We start from the raw sequence: 18848 nt of genomic DNA on the forward strand, positions 1-18848 counted from the left end.
GATCAATGTCTGAAGACCCTTTCAGCTTCAGGAATATTAGAAACTGTTAGTTCTTTTTATTCTAGAGTTTTTCTCTGGTAAAGGTCATAATCTTTCTTTAAAACAGCTAAATAGAAGAAGTCTTTATAGCTGGCTTGTATTTAGCACCATTATGGTGCAAAACTATCATGTGCCAATTTTCAATGACATCATGAATACTGTGTGCAACTCAAATTCAGGAAATGGCCTGCTTTACTGGTAACTTATTCAGTAAAAATTGCCACATCATCATAGAATGTCCTGAGTTGGAAGGGATCCACAAGGATCATCAAGTCCATCACCTTGGACTCAATTTGTGATGGATGTCACAACACTTTCAGCCAGGCTCTCTTGGGACCTGCAGCAATATATGGCAGTGGACCCATTCCTGCTCATGAGCTGGTTTCCAGCTTGTCAGAATTCAGATCAAGCATCTAAATGTTCATCCTGGGACAAGCAGGGTTAATACTGTGAGCAAAGCACTAAGCAGATACCACAGGGGTCATGACATCATGTTAGTTTGTAAAGTCTCTTCACTGTGAGGCAGGAGGCTCATCACAGAATTGGTTCACACAAACCGAAGGAGGTTTCCCTGTATTTGAGAGTTTAGCATGGTTTCTCCATTTTTTTCAGTGAAAGAACTTAACATAATTCAGTGTCACAAAGACGCCTAGCTACTGTTTAGCTGGATACTACAGATTAAAGTTTAGGTAGCTGAGAGAAATAATGAGCCAGGGAATGACAGTGAAGCACTGCTGCCACATCACAGGAGAGGGGGAGGATGCAAGTGGAGCACTATCGCATCTTGCACATCTGAGTGAGCAGGGTGTAAGTTGTTAGTCATCGCTACACCACAAACATAGCCCACAAGGAAGAGCCCTGTTGTTGCTGCTTCCAAAACGTCACTCAGTACTCTGGAATTGTATGGATGATGTACAGATTCTTGACCATAGACAAGCTCATATAGAATAGCAGACAGACACACACATTTTTATATATGCACATACACATCCATTAGCAAATACTACCATTCAACTGAAGCACTTCAGGTCTCACCCACTATATCTAGGCCTGTTCTGTGGGCAAGTTAAGGGACAGTTTCTACAAAACAGTTAAGACATATCAAAATATATGAAATATACAAACAGCTTTTTCATTCTAAAAATGATTCTTCACTTTCAAAATTATTTAAAGTTGAAAACAATAAGATAATGGAATTGAAGCCAGTGTTATTGAGTGTAGGTGCTCTGAGTGTGCTGCTGAAAACTGATTTAATTTTCCTGAGTGATAATCTTCCCAAAATTCTCTATGTTTGTTTTTAATAGCCATAGCCCTTAGCGTGGTACTTTGAATACAAAGACACACTCTATTCCTAAATTGCTGCTATGTCTAGATATATAATTTTTGTAAGGCATTGCAGGAGGTATTTTTCCTAGAAGCCCTGAACTTCAGTAATAACCTTTTTAAAAGCTTATCAAATACATTACACAATAAACAAGATGAAGTTCAGTAGAGACAGTGACATCAACTGTTATCCACTTTGCAGCTGATTCTGCAACCACATTTATGCACATTTGTGTTTTTTCATGACAGATACAGGACATTGGACTCAGTAATCTGATGTCTGCCTACTAGTTATTATGCAAAATGTTCATTGAATAAAAGAGAATACAGGAAATTGGGTGCCATATTTGTACGTAAACCTGACATAAAAGGTGAATTAATTATCTATTTCTGGCCCAGCTCTCAGCTTATTTATTTATTTTTTTTTAAATTTTAAATGTTTATAGCATTCATCAGCTACCCTTTAAAACAATGGTAGTTTAATTATTTTCTCTCTTTCTGGAAATAAATGATTTTAACAGAATATCTTTCAGAAACATTTTCTGATTGGTCTCTACTCTTATCTAATCTGTATGTGCATAGAGCATCACATGAAAAATTCATGCACATATCAGGTATAAAAACTAATACTGTGTCTCAGCTTGGGCTGATAAGAAGTTTTGTACGTTGCAAGCAATAGCTGAACCTTGCATACCTCTTTGTATTTGCTGGCAAAAACTGACTTCAGATGAGTCAGAAACCAAACTCTGCTAGGTTTAACAAATGTCCACAGGGAATGAACAGATAGAATTATTTATTTCTATTAAGAATACCAGAGAGTATATTTTACAGGAAGTAATTTCATTATCTGTTGAAGTGCTAGTGTTTGGCATTGCAATGCAAAAAATTCAATAATGCATTAAATTGATCCACCTCATTAACATCCAGGCACATTTAGTGAAAAATGCCAGAATGGTTAGTTGTTTCAAGTCACCAGAGTGATAGGCCCCGAGAGCTTTAATTCTATAATTAACAGATAATATATCTAATGTATAATATATACAATAGTGAATCATGTATAACACAGAATGTATCATACAGTATATGATTAATGTATAAAAAGAGGTAATATTCAAAATCATATTGCCATTGAGAACAAGTTTCAGTAAAATTACACTGCAGAAAGAATTCAAGTTTGATCACCATATCTAGAACAGTGAAAACTAATAGAGAACCACCATTTTACGTAATAGGAAAGGTCAAGGAAATCCAGGAGGAAAAGATCAAGTATACCTTGTATGTTTTACATCTGCAAATGAGTACGCAAATAGCAGGTAGAGAAACTGAAGCAACTCGTAATTACAAGCAACCATTCTTGGCTACTAACGAGTAATATCTCCTTTTAGATATTTCGGTATTTATTTCCACTGTTTCAGCTACTTTTTAGAGTTGATCAAGCTCCTTGAAAAAAATGTGGTGAGAAAATTTTTACCATTTCTTGGTAAATTCTATGTCATATATTTACGTATTATTTTTTGGCAGTAGTCCTCACTTTCTGACTCACAAAAGGTATCCTTATGTCTCTTACAGCAAGTGCATATACAGAGAATACAAAGCCACTCATATATGAATGGGAAACACAGTCTATCTTATATTAATACATCCATTACCAGAAAAGACTGAAGGTGAACAGTAAAGTGTAAAGTTCTTTCCAAACACATTCATATATTTGTGTTCAACTAAACCTGAACGCAAGTCAAATTAGGTCTATAGACAGGGATTACTGACAAACAACCTCCTGTTTAAAATGGTCTTGTAGACCATATTATAGGCACTGATGGTCCTGAGATATAAAAAACCTTAACTCAATCTCCATTTGAACAAACTTGATATAATTTACCTATCTACTGGTGTCAAATGGAAACAAAACCACTTCCTCACACTATCCCAGACCTGGACAAACTGCAGTGTTACCTCTTACGTACCTGAGGCACAATATGTAAAAAGGCTGGCATCAGCTTCTAGATACAGGAGCACTGTTTAGTTAAAACATTTCCTATAAATGACTACACTGAAATATAAGCATCCTAAATGGGTTTTGTGGAAATATTGTGATACAGAATAATTCTGATTTTCATTGTATTGAAACCAGAAAAGTTAACATGCCCATTAAATTATCATTATCTTTCTAAAAGAACAACAGTTACTAATTATGACTTTGCCATTTTCTTGCTTAAAGTGATTTTGAATTTTCTATATACTATGCCCATTTTCTACATGAAATGAAATTGATCCTTACTTCTTTGAATTTAGTACTAACCATTATGAAATCATATTAGACATTTCAGTGCCTCTGTCTCTAGGACGCATTGTGTCCTGTGTGAGAAAAATAACTTTGAATCATTTTACTTAGCTATTAAACAATTATACTAATGTTCTTTTACAGCTAAAAGGTTTATCATTTCTATTACTAAACTTAAAATATCTACTGTTTATTCTCACTGCTTGAAAACCTCAATGTGACTGGTACAACCAAGATCCTAACTAGAGTAATATTTTCCGTTACCTGATTGTCTATTGTTTTCTAACTCAAACAAGATTGGAATTTGAAGAACATACATTATACTGGGTCTGTGTAACCTGTAACAATTATCCACCTTAATAACCACACTGCAGCATTTGAAAATTGGCAATTATTCATTTTGCCATGAGCTAGTAACTGGATGAGTGAAATTCTCATTTGTGAAAAATGGTATAGTAAATCATGGATTAGCAATGTCAGACACTCTCAGTGAAAATATGTCCTCTTGCTTACACCTTATAAAGCTAATGTTCAATATGGCTCTTCTTCCCTTTGCTATACATATGTTATGTTAACTTAAATAAATTTCATCTCTAGAAAGAAAATGTTTTAAAAAACAGAAAACTAATTATGTTAATAAAGATTTCACTCAACAGTGAGTAAAACACAATTCATCTTCCTATAGACTTTTAACAAGTTGAGACAACCTCACACAGCCACCATCAAATGCTATTTAATAAACATTTTGTGTTTAAAATAAAATAAGCTTAGTTTGTTCAAAAGAATACACTAATCTGGATTTTTCACAGGAAAGCCATAAAAAGTAGAATTTATATTTCTTGTCCTTCACTATAAAACTAAGGTCTTTACTCTAAAATGACCATTCAGGCTTTTCATTTTCTGTGGGGAGAGGCACCTCCATAAGACATTCTGTCCTCACACCAACACCCAAGACAGATGGGAAAAGTTCTCTGGCAGTTGCTTTCTGGCTCAGCCTCCCTGCAAAATCTATAGAGGGACACTGAATAACTTTGGCTAATACCTAAATTTTTGATAGCTAAAGTCAAAAAAGATGAATCTATTTTCTCATGCCCTTGGTCAGAAAACCTAGTTTGCAGTAAGTGTGTTTCTTTTGTTGTTGTTTGGGTTTTTTTTGGGTTTTTGTTTGTTTGGTTTCTTTCTTTTTCTATTCCTCCCTGTGCAGACTGATTATTTTGGCTGGAAGTTTCATCATCTCATAGGCACACGGCTAAAAGTCTTAACTGCATTACACCTGCCATGCTGTCAGAGACACGTTCGTCTGCTCCATCTAGGAAGCTGATAGGGAGTCCAGACTTTCAGTCGCTCCTGTAATAGCATTAGATCTCTGATGTGGTATGAGTAGGTTGCTATCAGGATACTAGGCAATCAATACAAGTGTGGGCAAAACTTACAGCAGAATAGATAAGAGTAAAGGGAGAGTCATTATAGCATAGTTTCTGATGATTAAATAATACCCTAACACAGAAGCACGCCAGGTTTTTTTCCTCCATAAGAAACCAACAGGGACATTTGAATTGTCCCTGTTCAGATAAAGGTATCTGAACATAGCCAGTACCAGTTCTGCATATTTCTATCTCCTGAGTAGAGTTAACTATTAGCATACAATAAATATTCAGATTTTTATATACACCCAAGTAACTCAGTTCTTTACGGATTGTATTTATAGTCTGTAAAAAGTAAAGAATATGGAAAGAAAATTTGTTTAAAATGTAGTTGGTTTAGGATTATTTTTTTTTTTTAAGTAGAGCTAGTATTTCATACCTGAGTAGTGGTTGCTTTGGATAAGAAGGTTGGTCACTATTTTGGCATGGCTGAGGTTTCTTTGTGACTTGCTTATAAATATTCCTGGCAGTTACTCCAATCCACAGCATAGTAGAGAGTGTAGAATAATGTAGTACTATGCCGACCTGAAAAAAAGAGTGGACAGTTAAACAAAGCAGTAAATGGATCAGTAAAATAAGAGATTCAGAAGAATCTTACTGCATAAGGGTATAGGCAAAAGATTTTTTTAACTGAATTTGTAAGGGCATCATTTTTTTCTTTCTCTCTGGTTATTTCTAACCAGGGAAAAAACTATTAAGAAGCAGATGGGAACTACTATTTAACCTATCATAGATATTATCTGTGATACCAGATGGCATGTTATGAAATGAAGACTGTAAAGACATTTGTTTTCTAAGAACCTGATTAATGACAACTTTTTATATCTGAATTTAAAGTGATGCAAAGCTTAGATTGTGTTGCAAGCTCTGTTAGCTCATCATGACAATGCAATTTAAAAACTAATGAGAGGTCAGCATTTTTGCTGCTTTTTGCTACTATTTCCTTTCATTTTTCATGAATATCCTGTTGTAGTACCCTCTCAGTTGCATATAGCCAGGGTTACTTTTTGTAATGAGATCAGTGCTATTTGCCTAAAACCAGAGTGTTTTCAGACATATTTTAAGGCACTTATAAACTTGGCCATACAATTCCTAAAATTAAATGAAAGATCTTGGCACCCTCCCTTAAAAGGAAACACAAACTCTCAACAATGTTATTATCATTTTGTCTCCAAGAAACTGGTGTGTTTATCTTTGAAAGTAAAATAAAGTACAAACACCTCTAAAAATACTAACATCTCTCTTATATTAGCAATTGTTATTCATTACTATGGAAACAGTAATTGGAATTTTATCCAATCTCCAATGCGTTATTACATCAGCTAAGTTTCCATCTGATTATATAAAATGAGGTTACCTTTGAAGCAATAACCTGACATTTTGCAGTGACAAGAAAAATATTGCTATAATTGGAAAGCACATAAATGTTTAAGGAATACAGAGAATTGCTGAATAAAGCTAACACAAATCTATTATAATGATTTATTTGAACCAGTGTACGTTTTTGCTCAACTTAAAACAAAATAATTGATGGGTAAAGAAAAAAAATTCCATGAATTTTGTTTATATTTAGTCATGTAGCACAAAACTTGAAGATAGCAGCAAATATCATCAACAGAAAACTCTGTAATTTTCTCTGGGACTTGTCTGACACATTAGACAAGGGAGTATAAAGCCTTCATAGCTGTTGTTGCTTGAGGTAAAGGAAGCAGAAATAAGAGAATGAGACAACTTTGTACCATCAGCTGGCAGACGTTGCCAGTTCAGTGGCTAGTGCTGTCTGGACTTAATTCATATGCAGCTTGCAGCATTTCTCTAGGGATGCAGTGAATATGAATATAGCTGGGAGGAGAGTGAAAGAATAAGGCAGGAGGAAGGAGAAAGGGAAGAGAAAGGGGTAGAAAAAAGAGGTGAGAACTATGAGAAAGAACTGGAAAAATGCTAGAGATTTGATATATAACCTCTCTCTCATTTCAGCACAGTACTGCTACTGTGTATTCTGTAATTATTCTACACAAGCATGCCAAAGTGTCCACGAGAATATGAACAGCAGGGATGAATTCCATGTGAGAAGGCATCTACATGTGAAATTTTGACACCATATGTGGCCATATATGCACAAACGATGAGCCACTTAAGGGAAAGAGATTACTAAAAACAGTACAATAAAACAATTTTATTGAAGTTTCAAGGAGGTAACTGAACTTAAAACATCATTGCTATGCCACACCTTAGTCAAATTACGTTTCTTCGCAGCATCCTTATATTTCAGCAATTAAGTTCCTTGTGATATATGGACAAATCAAACAAACATGGACAAGAGACAGAAATGTTATCTTCTACTAACTCTTTAATAATATGCTGCTTTCTCTCTCAAAAAAAGAACTCCAAATATTTGCATTTCTTGCTTAAAGGAAAAGAGGATATATCCTGATGATACAGGACCTCCTTCTGACTGACAGATTTGAAGGACAATGCTGACAATGTGGAAATAAAATGTATATGACACAACAAAAACCTGTAGTTTGGAAGGATGCACTGAGCTGTTACACTAAATTCCAAAGGGAAGTGTACCCTTTTCTCTGTGTGGTGATGATTTTGTTTCTTCCCATCACAAAATATGCTTTCTGGACTAGAATTTTTCCTTTTTATTCACCCATCAGTGAAATTTAGTAAAGAAATTCTTGTCACAGCTCATCTTGAAAATTCAGTGTTTCAAAGTGGTTGGCTTTGCTCTCTGCCTCTTATTTCTCCATAACTCCACACTGACATCAGTCATGTCATGGAGATGCATCTTCTTCACTGTTGTGCTTAGGGGCTGCGGCTACTCACCCTTTTGTCCCTTCAGTACGAGCACCCCTTTCTAGCTCTCTTAAGCTAAGAAGTCATCTGAGTCCTATGCTAGAAATACACAAGATAACCAGCTCAACAGAAAAGGGAATAGGACAAACAGTTTCGTTCAGTAAATTCTCACTGAACTCTGTGAGCACATGTAAACAACAGGTTTATGCACTAAAGATCCAAGGTATGAATTCACGTGTATCTTGTTACTTCATTTGTGCCTCTAAATTTTAAGAGGCCAATAAATAGATAGAAATTAAACACCACTTAAAACTATTTTTACTATAAGTGGAACTTTCATACTTCACACAAAATTGTGTGGGAAGAGTTAAGTTTTCAATACGGAACAAAGGACTATGATTGAATATATTACAATTATGGCCCTTATTCATAAGATTTTCCAGTGACAGGACAAACTATACTGAAAGAACTTGTCATGATGTATGCATTGAAGCCATCATTGCACCTAAATCTATTTAATAACCACAGTTACGTGGGGAAAACTTTCCTGTTTCCTTGGACTCATTTTTTCCACATCCTTTGCTTTCAGAACTCATTTTTGTGAATAAGCATCAGCCTACTGAATAGAAGATTACGCTTTTCTACAGTAAGAAGATGTTGTCTGTATGTGCTCCTTCAATAAATTTCAGTACCTTAGAGGTAACTTCAGTTCCACACCATGCAGTTACTATGGTAATGACCAGAATATACTTTTAAGCAAAGCATTTTGGCAGAAAAAGCTCTCTTCATCAGCTTTAACTTGCACACAAATTTCTTTGTTTCCCTCTTGTTTTTAATGTAATATTTTTTTTTTCCCTAACTGTAATCTTATTTCAGATAAGATTGTCCTTCTTCAGCCAATTCTGTTTAAAAGATGATCTGAAAATGTACTGACTTTCCAATTAAACCATAAATCCTGCACTGATAGTGAGTCTTTTCAGTGAGATGAAGGTATTTGGGAATTTCTGTGCAGTCTATAACACCAATGGATGTGAATATCTCATGATCTTAAAAACATTTAGTCTTAGAACAACCCCATGATCCCTTAACAGGTAGAAAATTTAAAGCAAGAAGTTGAGACCCACAAGTCAGGTACTGAGACCAGGAAGGACAATATTCAGCACAGCACGGACACCTAACTCTGTTATGTGCAGTCTTAGGCCATCATAAATTGCTGCTAGTGAAGTTCCTAGTCACCTAGTTCCCAGTCTTGCTTGTCCATATGACTAGCTCTGTTCCTGCATCAGCAGAGCTGAATATTGCAGCACCTTTCCCACCGAAGACCACACAACAATTCCTAAATAGCATTCTTGCCCTGAGACACCATAATTGGAAAACTTCATCATAGTATATTAATTTTACACCAATTCTTTAAAAACAAAAACAAACAAACAAACAACAACCCCAAAAGCCCCCCAAAAACTAGAGCAGAAAGAACTGCTCTTTTCCTCATCTTTCTGTAATATTTTTTGTATCTACAGCTCCCACCTGAGATGTGGCACATAGCTCTAGGACCTCCTTAGTTTAACGGAATTCAAATCCAAATTTTAGATTTGCAAGGATAGTATTTTAACTTCCATGCTACTGGCTAATATAGAATGGGCTTTGCCTTTGTTGCTGAAGATTTACTGTCTTACAGAAAGGAATTCACAAGCAGCTTCACATATGACACACATCAGGGAGAAAGAAGATCTGAGCCTTGCAAAATGTTACATAGAAGCTTCTATTTCATAAACCATGTATGAGGTTCTTGGAGATGTGATCAAAGTGCTCATGCCACTCAGTGACTGGTCGCTAGGATAAAAAATTATGATTCTGTCTCACTCCCTAACTTTTCCGTCTCCTCAGTCTTGTGCTCCTAAGCCTATTCTTCGTACTCCAACACCTTGAGCTGGCAGTTTCATCCCCTAGGTTCCACAGCCTCATGACTATCATGTTCTCCTGGAAAGTAAGATGCCATGAGATCGAAATCTTTCTGACTAGGGGTACAGAATCAATGCCTCCTGCACATGGGGAGTGATCCAGCTACAGCTGTGTCTCCTTCTGTCTCATTCCTTACGTGAAAGGAATAAGCCACCTTCTGCTCTTTGAAGGAAAGTAATCTGAGACCCTAACCCCACAACATGGAAGGGGCTGACTACATCATCCACTAGGAGGCTCAAGCACCTTCTGACTAGTCTACCATCTCTGATTGCATTCTGCAATGCCTAACACAACCTCTGTCTTGCATGAAAGATCTTGCCTTAAGCTCAAGACTGTGGATTCTACATTCACTGCTAGCATTCGGTGACACCAAGAATCAGAGTTGTATGTAATCTAAACAGTCCATAGATATAACCTCATTCACAAAGGAAATCTGCGAAGAAGCAATCAACTCTTCCAGACCAGTAATCTAACATCAGTTTTCTTTATCAGTCTTAAAGACTGCATAGCACATACGCAAGTGAGACTGTCTATAGAAAAATCCTCTCTGAAATAGGTATGCAGGTTTAAAAGGGAGTTTTAGATTCCACATAAACATCCTACCATCTCTGAAAACAGTCATTTTTGTGTGTAATACTTTGCCTTGAAGTGGATATGAAGGTTCTTTCAGCTATCTATCACAAAAGATGGGTCCATTTCCATAGAATTAATTCCTGCTCCTTAAAATCAGACTGGGACACTTCTTTTAGAGGGAGAAGGTCATCCAGATGAAGTTATTTTAAAACTACCCTTTTGACTTGGCTAAGGATGTTGCAGTGAAATTTGTGTGAAAGTTTTAGGGATAATTACAATAAGAAAAGTGGAGGTTCACTGGCTTTGACACCACATTTCAGTGATCAGGACAGAAAATGCTTGCACTTGGAATCCTCCCCTATGCACTCAGGAAACAAAAAGTGCAAATTACATTGCAGCAGGGTAAAGCTGTGTTTTGAATTGCAGCAGATGGAAAGATACCTGTGCTATAGCAACACTGATGGTGTTACACATGGCATATAATTGAAAAAAAGGAGAAAGAAACGAAACTGATACTTGAGGGACACACAAGCCCCAAACAGACATATAAAAATACCTTTCATTAAGCTGAGTGATTTCAAGTATTGCTATGTTCCACACACAGAGAAAAGGACTGTTGTCCATCCCACCACCACTTACACAAGTGATGGGAAATGTTCAAATGTGTGAGCTTCTTAGAAAACTATTAGTAGGTCTGAACTCCCTTCATCCTAGCTTTGGCATCATGAATATTAATGCACAGAGTAACCCTCTCAGAGTTATCACAGGAGAAGGCAGGCACTGGGACTCACAGAATTTTGAAAAACATCATTGTCAGTAGGCAAGAAAGGGTCTGTGGTGGGGTACAATGTTCTGGAAGTGAACGTTTGTTCAGCCTGTGTTACCAGCTATAGAGGTTTTGTCTTAGATTGTTTGGACTGTTGCATCCATTAGCCCTACCTAATTATATCAGAAAATTTCTAGCAGGAACAAGAGAACTGTGTGTGTCTTGTATCTTTCCTATATTTTAACTGCAGATGATATTGTCTGTTTACATAGCATGGTGTCAGGTAAATAAATAACTTTACGAAACTGCTTAGAAGGCATATCTGAATGGATCCATTCAGTTTCTCTGTGTGCATGTTTCTCAGCAGCTCAGGATTTGGCCCAATACCATAGCAAGAAACAGCTTTCACTGATACTGCATTTAATGAAGATACTCCTGTAGTCTATGTATTACTCCTAACAGATTATTAATAACTCATTTATCTCAATCAATTTTTCATTATCGCTGTTAATACTGTATTGTTACCATGCAATCTGCAAAGTAAATAACGAGACAATGATTGTAACAACAGATGGTCATTTGTGATCACGTAATTACATGGCCATGGCTGCCCTACAAACTAATCTGCTACCTTCACTTGCAAACTACAATGAGAAACAATGGTAACTGATTCTACAGTTTGCCAGAACTCACAGATTAATTATGACAAAATACCCTAGATATTGTGAGATATTTATCTCTGAATAATCTAGTGGACAACTGTGATATTTAAATGAATACCACGTAATATACATAGGTCGACTCCACACATAGAACATTACAGGTATTTACAGATCTACGTATGCTGTTTACTGATGATCCTGCACAGGTATATACAAAAGGCTTCCAAAGCATCCCACTGAAAACTGGAGTGATAATTCTTACTCTAGTTATGCAAGTTTTGCAGTGACTCTGATGTTGGCTGATGATTCTTGCTGTTTACACCCATTCAATCCAAACAGAAGAACCAGATAATTGACAGGCAAAATATCTGGGAGAATGTTGGCTTTATAAACTGCTTTACTACAGGTAAATGCCAACAACATTCATGAGATCTGGAGCACTTCTACAAAATCTGAGAGGAGAAATATTTAAGACAAACAAATTGCAACAAGCTCTCATCAGGCATTACAGAAGATGACTGAAATGACTCTATTTACACACTCTACAGACTCAGCCTCTATACTCAGAGCAGCTGAAGCTATGCCCTCTCTGTGTATCTCCTGGCACTATATATCCAGAAAGGATGAAGCAAGAGAAGTGAAATAGTTAAGCAGCACAAACTGGGGTCTGTAAATTGCAAGTGTACTGGTCTGCTTTGTCTCCTTAGCTTGAGTTGTAATTAAAAGACATAATCATAGTATAAACATTAAGTTGCCCAAGTATATATTTAGGGATGACCCAGTAAAGTCGGCACCACCCTCAGGCAAATAGTACATATATTAAAAAAAGCAGCAGTAACTTTAGCTCCACACATTCAATCCAAAGATCAGAAAGGACATTAGAAATATTTGAGAGTCATTGTTTTCAACTATGCTTAGAACAGAGAAATACTATCATTTTCAAGTATCTTTTAAAAATAAGAGAATCTGAACTGCAGAGAAGTTAATGCATTGGTCAGCCTCTCACAGAAGCTCAGGTGACAACCAATGAACACTCCCAGTGGTGGACTTTAAAAGACATGATAATAATGATGACTTATTCTGAAGAGCTTAAGATCCAAGAACAATATGTGAAAACAAAAAGTAATACCAATATTATATTAAAGGATACAGTTTCAGATTTTCATTCTATTAGTAAGAATTACTAAGGTATATACTTACAGCTTGACATATAATTGGATATTTAATGCGATTGATTCCACCAGCAAAGACAGCAAATGTAAGAGCAGTATGGAAACAAAAGTTGAGAAGCATGTGCCATCCTTTTCTACTTATTCGGATTGTGCTGTTGAAAAATCACATTTCAAAATTAAACCCCAACATGTCAATTATGAAAATCAAGCTTTGAAAAAAATGCTAAATAGAATTAAATTCTCTGATTCTTTAACACCTACTCAGCGATATACCTATAGGACAGAGCCTGATTCATACAGCAGTGAAATCAATGGTAAAAGGTAAAAATCAATGGTAAAAATCGTAGAGTCTATTGACAACCATCTACTGACTTAAAGCTCCCTCCATCAAATCAAGCATTTAAAGTGGAGTAATAAAAGCAAAAGTTTCATTGCATAGCTTCAGATATGCAGAATTTTAACATGACATCTCTAAAGGATTAAATGGAAGCTGAAGATCAGAAGTCATTGCATTAAGTTCACTTAATTAATATTTAGCAGCTTCTAGAGTACAATACATTCCTATTCTTCTAAATTGCTAATGTTCTTTAACAGAACTATGCAGTTAAAATGGCATTTATATAAATCTTTCATACAGAGGAAAACATGAGTTTTCTAAAACCAAGAAGATTTAGAATACAAAGAAAGTTTCTTTTATCCAATGATAGTTACCAGGCCTTCTAACCAAACTTGCTCTCGGAAGCCAACACCACCGGTGCAGCTCTCCAAAGTGCTGCTCTTTGACTGGACTTTGCCAGTGATTTGATAGTGCTCCTGGTTTTATATTGACTTGTCAAGTTAGAGATCTTAGGAACAGCGTGTACAGCATTTAGATATGTGTCTCAGGAAAGATACAGCTTGGAAACAACTTGAGAAAAACTGACAGAACTTTTTTTTTTTTCCCCTGTAATTTCGCTGGTATAAATCACTTTGCCTGTATTACTATCCAATAGCCCCACAGATCATTTTAATTTATATTTTCAGTGAGGGTGAGAAGAAACGAAGTATCTCAGTGTAATGTTGACCATTTAACACAAGCACTTAAAATGAAATTCTTACCTGTGATGGACAATGTAGGTGATAATGGAAGCAAACAGGCACAACAACATAACTGCAGTACATGCATATACCACAGGGTGCAGAAACTCCCCTGGGTACTGGGGGAAAGACAGCACTGTCTTAAAATCCTATGGAGAAAGGAAAATTATTTAAATATTGTTAAGCATGTGAGAAACCCTTAGACTTCATTTCAATATGTCCTATCTTTTCTAGCTGTTCCCTCTGAAGAGCAGAAAAACAAGATGATGAACTTTCTATGTAGATATACTTAATGAATTTACAATAACACCAGTCTGTTCTTTCCTCATCTGCATACGCTTTGCAAGACAGGAATTAACCTTTTTGTACAAGCAGACATATCCTAATTAAAAAAAAATCGTCTGAAAAAATACGCAGAATATTACATCTTCCAGGCATTAGCAATATCTGTTCCTTCTCATAACATGAACTTTATGTGTGTATTTCATCAATATCAAATATCAAATTACCATAAAGGTCTCTAAATGGCATACACATGGCTGCAGAAGAACCAAAGAACCATAAGCCATGAGAATACACTCAAAATATCCACTTACTGACTTGCTTTTATATTCAAATATAATTCCCAGTTGATACAACTCCTCTGACTCAGTGACCTTCACACTTAGTTGCAAACACCCTACTACCAATATCAATTCAAAAGCAGCTTGACACCTATATTAATAGCAGAGTAAAGATCCTTACATTCCTTTTGGACCTGCTAGTGCCTGCTGACACAATTCCTCGCAAAAAACATACTGAAAAACTTTTAATCTATTTGTAAAACTAACCACATCAAATTCGCATTCTAAATTATTTGGTTTCACAAGTAAGAAATAATAGAAGCACTAAATTTGCAGGTGTGGTGGATGGGAAAGAAAAGGAGCCCTTTACAGAAACTATGTCTTCAGACTATCTGGATTAAACCAAACATTAGAGGTTCACTGTAATACATTAAGCTATATCTGTTTGTGGCACCACAATTCTGCAAGTAAATGCTATAAATTAGACACATGAACTATCATCTGTGTGCAAACAGTGTCATCTACACAACCATTTCCATGTGCAGTGGTACTACTATAACTGTGCACACAAAAAAAGGATATACATCCCAGCACAGAAAAAGCTAAAACCTGAAAAAGTGCTTAATATGACAATCCAGCAAATTCTAACACTGAAAATACTGGCATACATTTAAAAGACTCTTTTTATTTGTCAGTTTTTAGTTGCACTGGAAGAAGATTCAATACATTATTTTCCTGAGGTGAAATATCCCCTTTGCAGACCAGGACTCTAATGATAACACATTTCTTTAATCACATTTGCATGGAGAGAGCTGATTTCCAGCACTATTATTTATGTATATGAACTTGTCCATGTACAGGCAGCTAATGTTCATGAGTATATGCAATTATTAAATCAGGGGGAAAGTTACTGTTCCGTTTACCTTCCAGAAAGGTCTTTAGAAATAACAGGTGCCCTAGTAGTCATCACTTTCCTTCATGCTAGCTTTAAAGTTCCCAAGATTGATTGCACCAGTTTCGCCAGATGTATATTAATGACAGTTCTAAAATAGAGCAGCTTACAACATATATTAAAAAAAACCCAAATCATACCAAACTGAACAACGTACGAACAAGATGGCAAATATATGTCATCACATCCCATTTCTCTTCAAGTAGTTCCTCAGCTTGCACAGGTACCTCAGTTAAATCTGTTCAGTCACCACTTGTCCCACACACATATACGTTCAGGATGTACTAAATTCACAACTTTCAAATAACTATTTAAAAGTCTATAGTCTCAGAACTGCCATTGAACCTCCACTCAAACACCCTTTTTTTTGACCATTTTTTCTCCCATAGTTTTATTTGCACCATCTCCCCATTAATTATTTTACAGAGTGAATTCCTTGAGGTAGACTATTATTTACCAAAAATGTTTGGTACTTTTTTGGCTCATAGTACTGGAGTAGTAATGTAAATACTGGACTATTTAAATAGAAGTACTCTGTTTAAAATGATAAAATATTTAGTTCTAGCTCTTACTGATATAATAATTTTTTGGTTTATCAGTAGTACACGGTCAAAATTTTATATATGCACTTGCTTCAGTTCTGTACATTAAGAAAACGGTTACTATAACTACTATAGTAGTAGTAGTATAGTTATTTAAAGAAATAAATACTTTTGATATTTCTGAAAAAATACTCTGAAAAATTAACAAAGTTGTGAAAAAGGAAACGCAGCGAAACTACACATTTACGTAGCAAAAAATGAAAACAATTTTACTTCAGGTGGCATAAAGAAGAACTAGCTTTTAATAGTGTAAGGATCAACCAAATACAATGAGCAGTGTAAAAGCAATTGCCATATGTCCTACAGGAACACAGCTATTTTGCTTGCAGAAGAATCAAGAACAATCAGCATCTTCAACCCAATTCCATTTTAAAATATTCTTTCTTTAAATTATTATCTCTTCCCTAATCTTGTACACTAAATAAGTGGTAAATCTTTTAAATATCATAATGCATTATTGCATTACCAATTTTAAGAGTTTTGTATGTTGGAAACTGACTTTGTTATAGATATGTAATAATTTTATCTTGTCTACTTTTTGATGATAATTAAACCTTATTGATCCATCAATCTCCTCTGAGTAATCCTCTGGGGAAGACAGCATGCAGAAAACAAATTGTTTTTTTCATGCTATACACAAAGCAACATAATTGTATGTTACATTTTTAAAAGGTAGGTTTGATTTTGTTTCCTAGAGGGGATTCAAATGCTGATGATATTGAAAACCAGCAGGAATTATCTGTAGGAAAATGAATACACACAGGACTTTGACCATCAGAAACTGTTGTCTATAACTACAAGGCCAGTAAAATGTTGTCTAATGAGAAACTGTCATTCAGTCACCCTTATTAGTAGGTGCGAAACCAGTTTCTTTCAGCTGTAAATGGCACCACAATATATAAGACACAATAGAAATTAGAGATGGAAATTAGTGACAGAGAAGACTTTTTATGAGATATTCAATCCAATGATCAGAATTATAAAAACATAGGAGTACAAATGACACTGTTTCACTTTTAATTGAGACTTCATTCAAAAAATCAACAGAAACAGATGCATCTACATCAATCAGTTAAAACTTATGAAAGTTTAAAGAGGTATAGACAAATTACATACCAATGACAGCCCTGAGACATCTAATAGCAGATGCTGAGAAAGCTGGGGGGAAGATACAGCAAACCAATCCTAAAGATCTGGTACCTTCACAAAATCACAGCTGCTAAAAACACTCTAGCTTGTGTTTAAATTTTTGAAATCCATCTAATTGTACTGGCAAATTAAACATTTATTTTTAATATATTGCTTGTAATAGTATGACTTTAGAAGCATAGTTTAACTGGTTTCTATGTTTAGAGCAGGAAACCTGAAATTGTATTCCCCAAAGAAGTGGTACCCAACTGCCACAGAAAAAGTGCATTTGAACAATCAGTTACGGTAAGATTTAGATCCCTATTTGTATGTAGATTCCTCCTACTTAAACAAAACACCACTTGAAAATTACATGCCAAATATGAGGATGTTTAGGAGCACAAGAATATTGTGTCTCTATGGAGAGCTGAAAAGACTGCAATGCACTGTGAGCTGAGAAGCTGATGTGCTGAAGGGCATTGTTGCCATTTGGCAGGATCTTCAACAGGCTGGAAGAATCCATTTACAGGAATTTCATGACGTTCAATGAAGACAAATAAGAAGTTTCCTGTGTCTGGGACAGAGTAACCCTAACAGCAGTACAGGTTGGGAGACATCTGACTGGAAAGGAAATTTGCAGAAAAGGACTGGAGGGTCCTGGTGGACAATACATTGAAACAGGCCAGTGGTGAGCCCTTGTGACACATAAGGTGAAGTGCATATTGAACCATAATCACAGAATCACAGAATGTTAGGGATTGGAAGGGACCTTGAAAGATCATCTAGTCCAATCCCCCAAGAGTGAAGCAAAAGTAAAGGCAGCAGGTTGATGGAAGTGCTTATTCCCAACTATTCATCATTTGTGAGACCAAATCTAGACCGGTGTGTCAAGTTGGGGACATTTCAGTACAAGAAAGACATTGACAAATTGGAAGGAGTTCAGTAGAAACCACCAAGTTGATAATATGGCTGAAGACCTAGATTGCAGGTCTTTAACTTTTGCCTCCTCTCTCCCAAGGGTTGGTCCATTTTACTGAGCTGCTTTATAGGCCTGACACCTTTACCTTTTGGCTGAAGCTGCACCACCAAGAACGCAGGAAAGCAAGAGAAAGAGCTTGAGCCAGATGCTTGATTTGTTATAAAGAAATCATATTTTGAAGGAGACAAGCCTGCATTTTAGTCCCCAGTACCAAGCCAGTTTAAGCATTTTACAGAGTGAATAATAATTGTTATTAAGCACAATTTAATAAAAAGTAGAAGTAATCCAAGCAGAAAGGAATAAAAGCCAGATCTTGCTCTTATGAGTACTCTAAATCCAAGGCTTTATGCAAAAGATTGGCACATTTAGGAATGTTCTGCAAAAAGTGACCTTTTCTGGGAAGCTGGACTCAATACTGTCCATATGGGCTAAGTATTCTCTGTTAGGTGAGTAGGACATGCCAGCTAAGGACTTAGGTATATGCCTCTTTGCCAGGCCTCTGAATGACAGCAGAGCTTAGAAATATAATTAACTCCGGGAAGC

At 35.9% G+C, this 18848-nt stretch overlaps 1 protein-coding gene across 1 annotated transcript in view; it reads right to left on the minus strand.

Annotated features, from left to right (window-relative positions):
• Positions 1-18848, minus strand: part of LOC308042479 (adhesion G protein-coupled receptor A3-like) — a gene marked incomplete at both ends in the record, with an annotated part of 272332 nt that overhangs the window by 27174 nt on the left and 226310 nt on the right. Inside the window, 3 exons of the mRNA XM_080347921.1 lie at positions 5447-5592; positions 13033-13156; positions 14103-14230. Of these exons, the coding sequence (XP_080204047.1) occupies positions 5447-5592; positions 13033-13156; positions 14103-14230 (398 nt within the window). The remainder of the gene's footprint in view (positions 1-5446; positions 5593-13032; positions 13157-14102; positions 14231-18848) is intronic.

The sequence above is a fragment of the Nesoenas mayeri genome, assembly GCF_963082525.1.
Source record: "Nesoenas mayeri genome assembly, chromosome: 7".
In the NCBI taxonomy this organism is placed as follows: Eukaryota; Metazoa; Chordata; class Aves; order Columbiformes; family Columbidae; genus Nesoenas; species Nesoenas mayeri.